This window comes from Schistosoma haematobium, chromosome 6 (genome assembly GCF_000699445.3).
Source record: "Schistosoma haematobium chromosome 6, whole genome shotgun sequence".
Lineage (NCBI taxonomy): Eukaryota > Metazoa > Platyhelminthes > Trematoda > Strigeidida > Schistosomatidae > Schistosoma > Schistosoma haematobium.
The window spans coordinates 5,909,904-5,921,792 of record NC_067201.1 but is presented as its reverse complement, the minus strand read 5'-3'; the positions used below and the strand labels follow the sequence as shown (position 1 = coordinate 5,921,792).

The window sequence follows — 11,889 nt, the reverse complement described above, 5'->3', positions numbered from 1 at the left end:
CTCGGTTATTACATTATTCGATACACCTATAAGTTTATCAGTCGTATACAATACAATTGTAAATATTCACCAATACTTATGACACATTGACTAATTCAATGCTGTCAATCATATACAGGTCTTTAGTGACCTGATATCTTACTCCAGTTAAATCATATGCTGATTGTTATCGAAATATACATGCCACCAATCCTTGTATGCAACTATCGACTTAAGTCGCGTCATAGAATGATGAAATAAAATAAGCCGAATACGAGAATGAATTTCGAATACATGTATTTCATACACAGTGATCCAGACAAACAAGCACAGAAACATAGTGAAGGAAGCGAAACGGAGAAGGCGAGTGAACCAACTCTTTTTAATCAAGCGTGACTCAGTATTTATATTCAGAGAAAAACAAGTTACAGACACGTGATGAATAGGGTAAGCAACTAACACACATACGATCATGTGGAAAAAAACACAGTAGGATCAATAAAATAATAATCAACAAGTTCAAAATGTGGCTTGAATGGAATGAATAAATTGGTCTGTTCAGAAGCTAGAATAACCTATGTGTACCAACCATTACGAGTCGACGATATTACACTTCTTTTGAACATGTATATCAATTCAAATTTTACACACCATTTTTTGTACATCAAAGAATTATAACCAGTAACAAACAAATAAACAGACTTTTAACTGATTGACCATCAAAGGTGCGATAATTTATCGGAAATTTGCCCCAAATATCCTGGTAAAGTTGAGGGAAGAAAGTGTCCGCCCTACCTCTCGAAGTGTTTTCATATGACCTCACGTATACGGCCACTACAAGGGGAGTCGAAATTACTGTTTTCTCATAGCGCGGTAGCTGTTTATAAAATTAAGAAAATGAAAAACCGAATTGGCAAGTAAGAAGGATCCACTTAGGGGAGTTGGGGGACCGTGATTTCAAATCAATATTGCACATGGACTCCAGGATCCTGAAGGAATAAATGGTGTACGAACATATAATTGGTTAACGACCAATATCGGGCTGCATCTCCTAATGTTGCTCCACTGCCTTGTTGATTAAACCTCTAGGCCAAAGTCTCGGAAAGTGGACCTCTGGGAAAACTACCTGTTTCGGCTTAGGCAACCATAAAGTACCTTATCACACACACACAAACTCAATAATTTATGTGGCACATACATATTTGGGTACCCTTTTGTATCAATGTTTATATATTTAAACAATAATAATAATAATGATAATAATAATAATAATAATAATAACAACTAATCCTTCCAACAACAATTACGAAAAGTACCATCCATAATGAAGCAACTATCGATCAGTTACAAACTGAAATATCTTTTCTATATTTCCCCTTACAAAACAAATAAAGAAAAAAGAGAAAAAGAAAGAAAAAAAGAAAAACGACGAATATCAAACAAGGAAACCAAAAAAAGAAGAAAAACATGGATATATTTTAAAAGTATCATATTATTATGCCTTGATATGTTCTTTTTTTTAAAAAAAATCAATAATTAAAATGGAGAAAAGTTTTATTTGTTTGAATGAATGCTTGTATTGATTTCTTTTTTAAAATAGTTAATTCAATGTTCAATTTATTAATTATGTTGATTAGAATAGAATAAATGAGCTGATAAATTATTAGTCATATTATTAATATTTGCATTTGTTAAAAGAGGATGTTGTAATTGAGATTGAATTCGTTGTTGAACTTGTTGTTGTTGATGATGATGATGCTGAATTTGATGATGTTGAAGTTGTTGTTTATTTGATAAAATTGATTGTGGAAATGGATAATGAATTTGTTGAAGAACTGGTATAGTTACTGTGACTGGTATTGGTGGTACATTACTATTATTATTGTTATTAGTAGTAGTAATAGAAGTATTATTATAATCAAATTGTTGATTACTAGATGATGAAGAACATGTAGCATTGATTGATTTATCTATACCACTTAAATGTATTCTTCTATGTGCATAAAGATAACTTTTACTTGTAAAACTTTTTTCACATCCTGGATAATCACAAACATATGGACGTTCACCTAAATGTACATTCATATGTTCAGTTAAACTACGTGAATATAAAAATGTTTTACCACAACCTGCATGTATACAATGATATTGACGACGTTGATTTTTATCTAAATGTACACGTTTATGTGCGAATAAATTACATCGTCTAGCAAAACGATGTGTACATCCTGGATAATCACAAATAAATGGTCTTTCACCAGTATGTATACGTATATGTTCTATAAGACATTCACGTGTAACAAATACCTTATTACATCCTGGTAATGTACATGAGAAACGTTCACGTAATTGTTTTGGTTCATGTAATTGTATATGTGTTTTTAATAAAGCCTCATTACAAAATGTTAAACCACAATTAGGATATGTACATTTGTATGGTTTTTCAATTGCATGACTTTGTTTATGATATATAAGACTTGTTCGACTAAAAAACACTTTACCACAACCACGATAAGTACAAGGATGACGTTTTAAATAATCCACTGTAGCAATACGTGCTAAATTAGATTGATGATTTTGTTGGCATTGATATTGATCATTGATTTGATTACTTACAAAGTTATTAGCATGTGTAGAATAGTCATTCTTATTATTACTAGTATCTCCACGATCAATGCTCAATTCTAGTGGATATCCCACTTCTGATTCTTCTTTAATCTTCATTATTTCTGAGAGAGTGTTACAATTTTCTGAAGAGCTTGTAAACAAAGAAATCGTCGAAGATATGGAAAGAGAAGATGATGATGAAACAGCTATAGTACCAGGATGAGGAGGGTGAAGCGGAGCGGTGAATACATCTTGATTATTCAGTTGTAAAGTGGGCATTTGGTCAGGTGATAGACCACTTAGATTATCTAAATCCATTCGCATTTTTTTCTGTAACTCTGATTGACCTTGTGTAGTAGTAAGTCCTTCATTTTGTGGAAAAATCGATGAATTACTATTACTGTATGTATTTTGCGCATCATTGTCGATATCTTCTTGATCCTTTTGCTTTACTAACGAATTTTTCTGACTGTCTGCAATTTTCGAAGTGATTATAGCCATTTCAAAAAATCGACATGATAGTTGATTTAACAGTTCAGCGACTGCAGCGTTCACTAACCCAGCAGCAATAAAAGGTAGTCGAATAGATGAAGTATGTATTATGTAATCATCATCAACATCGTTCGAAATTAATGTTGAATCATTCTTGTTGCAATTTGAAGTGTCCGGATTCCCTTGAGGATAAGGGGTCATTCTGTTCTTCTTTTTAGGTAATTCTAGCAATCCATAAAAATCAATCACTTGTCTTATTTGTATCAATAGTTAGGTCCATATAATTGTTGATGGTGTTGGGGTATTCTTATGCAGACAGTGAAATTTAAATTATAGCTATTGATTTATTTTCTATGGTCCATTATTGACGTCGACCAATCAATTCAAAGGCAGTCTGTTATGTTAGTCTATTGATGGTTGATGCCTGGGTGTGTTGAATGGTCGGTTGTTTGTTTTGGTTGTGTCTAACCTATCCATGGTATTGGGGCTAGAGGTTTTTAAACCAAACACTTATCGGACTAACCGAGCCATCAACCAACCAACCAACCAACCAGCAAAACTGAACAACCACTAACATACATATGCACACGAATATGAAACACATACATACAAGCAAATTATAAACAACAACGACAAAGTGGCATGAGAAAAAAACCAGCAGAGGAAATTTGTTTTCCAGTCTAGCTTCATACTATCGTCATCCAGTTCACATGACTCCACTCTATAAAATAAAAACTTGCAAACATACTAAGGGATTTGTTGTTGTTGATGTTATTACTATCATTAGAATTATCGTTCTAGTTTTTTTCTGTTATAAGTTGGATCGTTTTGCCTAAGCAAATGTATCAGTTTGGATTGACTCTATGGTGGAATTAACTCGAAGTATAATTACTTAATAATGAGTATAATGGTATTACAGAAACAGTTTCCACCAATCTTCCCTATACTAACTGACCCAGATCAATACGTGATTATAACAACAAAATCCAACGATTGCCATAATCCCTTATAGTAACTAATAGTCGTGTACAAGCTGAGAGGAAATTCCTGGAATTCTAATGAGAAACTGTGACCAATGGAGTCCAACCAAGTCGGGTATAAGACAGTTATCCACCACAGTCAATGAAAGATGGTCGTGCAATATCGTGGGTTGATTGAAGTTAGGCATTAACACTGTTAGATGCCGGCTTACTGGTCTAGAGGTTGAGCGTTCGTGCACGAGATTAAAGTTCCTGGGTTTGGTCAAATCGTGGATTCACTCTACGAAGGTGTCTTATAATAGGACAAACAACTATCCAATACTTCTTGTTTAGTAATTATTATTAATAAAAATTACAGATAACATTAATGGGACGTATCCTTTTTTCATACTGATTATTATTCAAATCTCTCTGTCAAACAAAATATTTACAGAATTAGACAATTCTTAACAGTGAGAGTAACATCTAGCTTCTTTATGTAGAATAAAGTCATCGACATTTGGTTACTGGTCAAGAACACGTCACAACTCAATAGTTGAATCATTGTCCGATGGTTTGCCTATTTTTTCGACTTGTGACAAACAGATATCAGGTTTGACCATTATTGGAATTAATCAGTACATTTTGGAACGCATTTCTGAAACAAATCATTAACAAAATAGTTTCGTAGTAGTTTAGTGGCTTGAGATCTGACTCCAATTAGATTGTATGAATGTTCGTTATTGAATGATTGCTGTCGAAATATGTATGTCGCCTATCCTCGTATATCTCATCGACTTAAATCACGTTAGTCAATAACTGAATTAAATAAGTCAAATAACAAGAATGAATTCTGAATATGTATATTTCATACAATCTTTGATTCAGACAAAATATCGGAGATCCGAAGAGAAGAGAGCGAAGTGAAACAATGCACAGTGGGAAAGGCATGTGAGCCAATTCCATTTAGTCAAGCGTTAATCAATATTTATAGTCACATAAAATTAAGCTACAGACATGTGATGAATAGGATAAGAAGGGCACACACATATATTCGCTCATATAAAAACAGTCAAGATTGATAAGCGAATAATTAACAGGGTCAAAATATGATTCAAGTAGAATGAATAGATTAGCCTGTGTGAAAGCTAGAATAAGGTATATAGGCTTAACATAATAACCAACACTTCAGTGGTATAATCTACATCAACTGATCACTGAGTAGTAATCGAGGTTATGTTTGTCTAGTATTTAGTGCTCATCGAATTCCATCGACTAAGTTATATTGTTACGATTGGTCTAAATGACTCGATATCGCGTGCATTATGCTTGATGTAAGGTGATTCAACGTAGTCGACAGAACATCTCTGAACCTAGGTTTTGTGGCAGTTGGAAATCGTTATTAAGGCGTACCTGCAATACAGAGGGAGATGTTCTCTGGTAAAATTGAACATACGTTACCAACAATGTAAATATCTCATTCCTGCAAGAGGTCAGTCTCTAACCGGATAACTGAATGGTAGTACCTCAGACTATTAAACTGAATCGTGTGGCTTCGAGTCCCATTGGGACAATTAATTACCTTACGATTTCAGTAATATAGTCTACTTAAAGATTGATTCTATTGATGATCTGTATTGGTGTTAAGCCTCATAACTGAACTGAAACGATTATTTAGCACTCCTTGGTTTTTGTCCCACTAGTGAATTCCACATTGGGGTTCAAGCAGTATCCATGACTAATGTTTGGACATATTTGGTAGTAAGAGACCAAATCATTCTCACTGATACAAGTGCATTTACATTTTTATCTTTTTTGTAAATAATAAATTATGTATCATCCTTAGCTCATCATTATTTCAATTACATTTCGACTTTTAAAAATAAATCAAGAACGATGAATCTAACAGAATGCGGTATCGTTTCTAGGTTGCAATCAACCAACGAGAATCCATTAAGTAGATAATTTCATCTTATTCTTCTACTTTTATTGTTCCAACTTTATTTAAACTTACCAATCGCAAAAGATAATTGTATAAAATATCTATTTCCCTTTGAATTAAAGAGGAAGAATGTTGTATTTGTAAAATCTCACTGAAAGAATTCGAAGTAAATATTTCCTTGAAAAAACTTGAACCAGATTGCCAGACGAAATGTTGAATTTACTTCAAATTCTTTCTCTGAGATTTTACAAATAAAACGTTCTTCTCCTTTAATGTCACATATCAACTCAGCGCCCAAATGCTGTGAAACTATCCGATCAAATTTAGACAAAAGTTCTTATTTATTATTTCATTTGAATTGTTTAAAAATTCATTCCATACGAAATTAATTAGTTACCATTTTCTTCTTATCTTGTAAATTTCCCTAATTTATTTACCGATTTATAGCATATCAATGTTTGTATGTGTGTGTGTGTGTATCTGTGTGAACCTAAACTAACTGATACACCTTCTTATGTCAGATCCTTCATTTCTAATCAAGTGTCTTACAACCAGGAATAAAGACTTCTTTGAAAATTAATCTGAAATGCAGTAAATAAATGAAATAAAGACATTTGATTTCGTTAAGTGGAGTTTCAAGTATTACAGTCTTTTAAGTAATTTTAGAGTATTTCAATACTGATCTCTAGTTGTGTTTGTACTTAATGGACCACATCTACAAGTAGTAAATAAATATGTTGGTCAATGCTCAAACTAATATATATATATAGGTTGAAATCATGAACTGATTGATGTTAGACCACCACTGAAAACCTGGAAGCACTGGACGACCGTTTCGTCCTATTGTGTGGTGGTCTAACATCAATCAGTTCATGATTTCAGTCAAAAGCTTAACAATCTCTACAACCACTAAACTGATAATTACCATGTGCTCACTAGTGACTAGTTTCGTGAGAAAATTCTTGGAGTTCTGGTGAGAAGTTGTGACCAGTGGAGCTAATCTGTGTCGGGTAGAAACAGGTATCTACCTCAGTACAATGGAAGATGGTCGTGCAACTTCGTGAATTGGTTGAGGTTAGACATTAACACCATTGGGTGCCGGCTCAGTGGTCCAGTAGCTTAAGCGTTCGCGCGCGAGACTGAAGGCCCCGGGTTCGGATCCCGAGAGCGGGATCGTGGATATGCATTGCTGAGGAGTCCCACAATAGGACGGAACGACCGTCCAGTGCTTCCAGGTTTTCAATGGTGGTCTAACATCAATCCGTTCATGATCTCAATCAGAACCTTAACAATCTCCACAACCGCTAAACTGATAATATATATATATATATATATATATATATATATATATATATATATATATATATTATTTAGCACGTCTATTTATGGATTGTTTTCTATAACCAATTAATTAAGGTGATTTAGTGTGTAGAAGAATGAATAAAATGACCTTGTGATAGACTATTTAATACTTTAATTAAAGATTGAAAATTTATTATTGTATCCAAGAAATGAAGTGCATTCACGTGAATAAACACGCATACATTAAGGACAGATTAACGTATATGTGGAAATATTTTTAAAGTAAGCATTTAACTAAATTTGTGTTTATGAAGTATAATGTAGTTAGCCTGCTGTGTAAATCAAAGCAGATAGTGTTTTGATAGGCAATTCTGGATGCATAAATCTTTGAGATACAACTGACAAGGTATATAAGACTAGGAATAAGGTACAAACAAGTGAAGGAATTTTGTTGTGAATGTTTTTATTTATAGGCTGTATTTATCAAACGTCGATACCAGTAAGAGTACCAATGGAAATTATGAAGCATTGGGCATCTGTTTGTTGTTGTATTGAGCTCTAAAGCAGTGGTACGTACAATGAGAGGTATAAGTAATAGTAATCTGTGGTACAAGTTGAATTGAACTGCTTTAATTAATAGTTATATGTCATGGTTATTTCCTGATAAACTGAAGTTGTTCTATTGAGGTTGAAGATTTTTACGAGTGGTCTGAAGATATTATCCTTGCTATCCCAACTATAGTTCATAGGTTTTGGTCTCATATGAATTCTATGTTCTGGAGTTCCATGCCACAATAAAACTGTTATGTCCCAATAAGCATAATGAATGGTAACTTTTGAGATCCATTTATGAACCAATAATATGCGTTTATTTTTATCGTATAATTATTAAATAATTAAACTATTCATAATCATGTCTGTAATCATAAGCTTTATTTTAACCTATGAACTGTTAGCATATGATTTTCCATTATTGAATTATTCCCTGTTTATTAATCACTACCGCCTACATTCACAGCAGCATTTGGCCAAATCTTGTACAAATGTTGTTTCTTATTTTATGGTACGATGTGGTCTATCTGGTTGGTATATAAACTCAGTATGTTTAAAATATAAGGATTCATATTACAGAGGCTGAGATTGATGTTCTGGACTTAACTGACTGGGCTAGGGCGAAAAGCAGAACTAATCAGGAGTCGTCTGCTCGTACTTGTTTTACGCGTCCTTGGTCCGATCGATAATTCATTGCTCTCTAATTGGCGATATTGTTACGTTATACATTAACAGGGCACTCAGGCCACATGTTATAACAAAAACTCCCGATGATAATTACTTTCACTCTGTAAATTGTCAACAAATAACCTGGGTAACTGTGACGTTCAATAGAAGTACAAATATGCTAGTTTATGCTACTTAACTTTTCTTTGTGCTGGGATAATAAAACTTGTCGATAAAAAACCCTAGGTTTCCAGCAGGTTACCACTTGTTAAAATGGTATGCCTACAGTTTTGAAGGAACTGATGCTGACCATGGAACTCAAACTCAAGTCATCCAGCCTTATAGTCCTAGTTACTAGACTTGATAATTATAAGTTATTTTAGCAGTTGAATTCAAGGGTCAATCTACACTCAATCATCATTAAAAACCCGTTTTGTTCTAGTATGGGACTCCTCAGCAGTGCACATCCATAATACCACACACTGGACTCTAACCCAGGACCTTCGATCTCACGTGCAAACACTTAACCTCTAAACCAATAAGCCAGCTGTTAAAATACTACAATCTTCACAAATCCCCATACTGATAATTATGACTTAGTTTACTGCTTTGAGATCAGTCAATATGAATATCTGGTAGGCAGACTATTCTCCAGGATGGATAACAGGTGTCAGTAAGTAAATAATCGTGGACCAAATATTTTAGTGGTAATGTCTCTGGCTATTAAACCGAATGACGGTAATTCAAATCCTACATGGAATATCAATCCCCTCAAGATTTCATGTACACCTTTCTGACGAGTGCTATCTAACACGAAAATCGGATCAAAGGTTTACTGTGAACTAACTGAGTACTATTATCTATGTGACTTACTACCTTATATACCGACCAGGTCTTGATAATAAATAATCAACAATTCAGTTGATTAGAACAAATAAGATAATAAATTTTTAATGGAATGATATATCAAAAAGAAACATCAAAATGACAACTGTAAAATTGAATACAAGAATAAGGAAAGGATGATTAGTCTAAAAAAGATTATCGATTTATTAACAAATGAAATTGACTTAAAATTCTTTAATTTAGGAACAACACTATGAAACTGTTTTGTACATTCAAATGATGGAATGAGATGATAAACGATAGGCGTAACATGTGATATAATAGAATTAATTATATAACTTCACATTGTGTGATCACAGACAATATACATGTGTACAAGGTATCAAGGTATTTCATTATACAGAGAAAAAAAAAGAGATCCATTGCATTCCGTTTAAACAAAGTAAGAACAGTTAATACAAACACTTTTAATTTTACAATGATTAATATGATTTAAGTAGAAAAGATTGATAAAGAATTTTTTGTTCATGTAAATGAACTGAATGTTTGAAAGGAGACAATAAATCGAAATAATGGTATTGAGAACAAAAACAAACAAGCATGATTGTAATTTCAATGGTTGAGATCGTGAGTCAATTGAAGTTAGATCATCATGGAAAACCTGGAAGCACTGGACGACCGTTTCGTCCTATTGTGGGGCTCCTCAGTAGTGTGTATCCACGATCCCGCCTCGCGAAATTAGAACCAGTGCTTCCAGGTTTCATATGGTGATCTATCTTCAAATAACTCATGATCTCAACCATTGAAATTAGTATAATATCCACAAAACTCCTTCTGATATGAAACATGATTATATTGTATATGAGACTGATGGATAATCATATATTAAAAAAATATATCTAGTTCGCTTAAGTTACAAATTATAGTACTATTAATGAAAATAAGTAATTGAATAATTGAATGATATAATTAAGATCAAATCAATCTATGGAATAAGTTTATATGGTCTAGAGGTTAAGCGTTCTCGCGCAAGATACCGATAGGTCCTGGGTTCGAATACCACGGGACGGGTTTGTGGATGTGCACTGCTGAGATGTCCTACAATAGGATGAAACGGCCATCCAGTACTTTCAGGTTTTCCATGGTGGTCTAGTTTCAATTGATTCATATACTCAACTATTAAAATTACTATAATATCCATAAAAGACCTTTCTGATTATTTGAGTAACTCATTTATCTAATACAGAGTAATGTACTTATCTCTGAGACGCACAACTTGGCTAATCTAAAACAAAGTACATTATATGGAAATGTGAACCAGGAACAGAATGGTTGGAACCTGGGTGTTACAATCATTAATATCGTCTTCACTACTTAATAAATGAAAATTAGTGGATTGGTTCAAAATAAAATAATGCAATAATTCAATTATTATCAGTTTTTACTAGGTGACAGAGAGGTGCACGAACTAAGATTCTAGGAACTTCAGTAGTTCTGTGTTACTGAGTTTCTCAGTGACGCGTTTTCTAGTTTATATATATTAATAATTACGTATAATAGAGCAAAAAAGCGTAAAATCTCGTGTAAAAGCGTACAGAAGAGGGCGAAAAGTAAAACAGTTGAAACGGGTATATACGTACAAAATAAACAAAATATTACTTACCTACTTACTCCTGTTACTCCTCATGGAGGAGTATAGACCGCTCATCAGCATTCCCCATACAACACTGTCCTAGACAATACTTTCCAGTTGCTATTCAGCCTATTCATATCTGCTTCCAATGCCCGACACAGTGTGCTCTTTGGCCTTCCACTTTTCCGTTTCCCTTCACGATTTCAAGCTAGGGCTTGCTTCGTGATGCAATTTGATGATTTCGTCAATGTATGTCCTATCCACTTCCAACGTCTTTTCCCGATTTCCTCTTTAGTTCGAAGCTAGTTTGTTCTCTCGCACAGTAGACTGTTGCTGATGGTATCCGGTCAACGTACATTGAGTATCTTGAGTAAACAATTGTTTATAAATACTTGTACATTTTTGATGATGGTTGTAGTAGTTCTTCAAGTTTCAGTTCCGTACAGTAGAACTGACTGTGTTGACGTTCTTATTGAAGATTTTGGCTTTGATATTAGTTGACAGTTGTCTTGAGTTGCATATATTCCTCAAGTGTAAGAATGCGGTCCTTAATTTGTCAGTCCTTGCCTTTACACCTGCATCAGATCCTCCTTGTTCATCGATGATACTGCTGACCAGGTACGTGAAACTTTCAACCTCTTCTAGAGATCCTCCACCAAGTGTGATTGGGTCGGTGTTCTCCATGTTATATTCGAGGATCTTCCTTTTACCTTTGTGTATGTTGCGGTCTACTGATGAAGAGGCTGGTGATGCACTGGCGGTCTTCATCTGTATTTGTTAATGTGTATAGGATAGAAGGGCGAGATCATCTGTGAATTCCGAATCATCTAGTTGCATCCGACCTGTCCATTGTATTCCGTGCTTCCCGTCAGATGTCGAGGTCTTCATTATCCAGTCAACCACCAACAGAA

At 34.0% G+C, this 11,889-nt stretch overlaps 1 protein-coding gene across 1 annotated transcript; it reads right to left on the bottom strand.

The window, feature by feature from the left end:
* Positions 1–1,191: 1,191 nt before the first annotated feature.
* MS3_00008391 (uncharacterized protein) lies at positions 1,192–3,279 on the bottom strand (the record flags this gene model as incomplete). The annotated part of the gene is made up of 1 exon (XM_012938523.2): positions 1,192–3,279. The coding sequence occupies one exon, from the start codon at positions 3,277–3,279 to the stop codon at positions 1,600–1,602; it is 1,680 nt and encodes a 559-aa protein (XP_012793977.1). The 3' UTR covers positions 1,192–1,599.
* Positions 3,280–11,889: the final 8,610 nt, after the last annotated feature.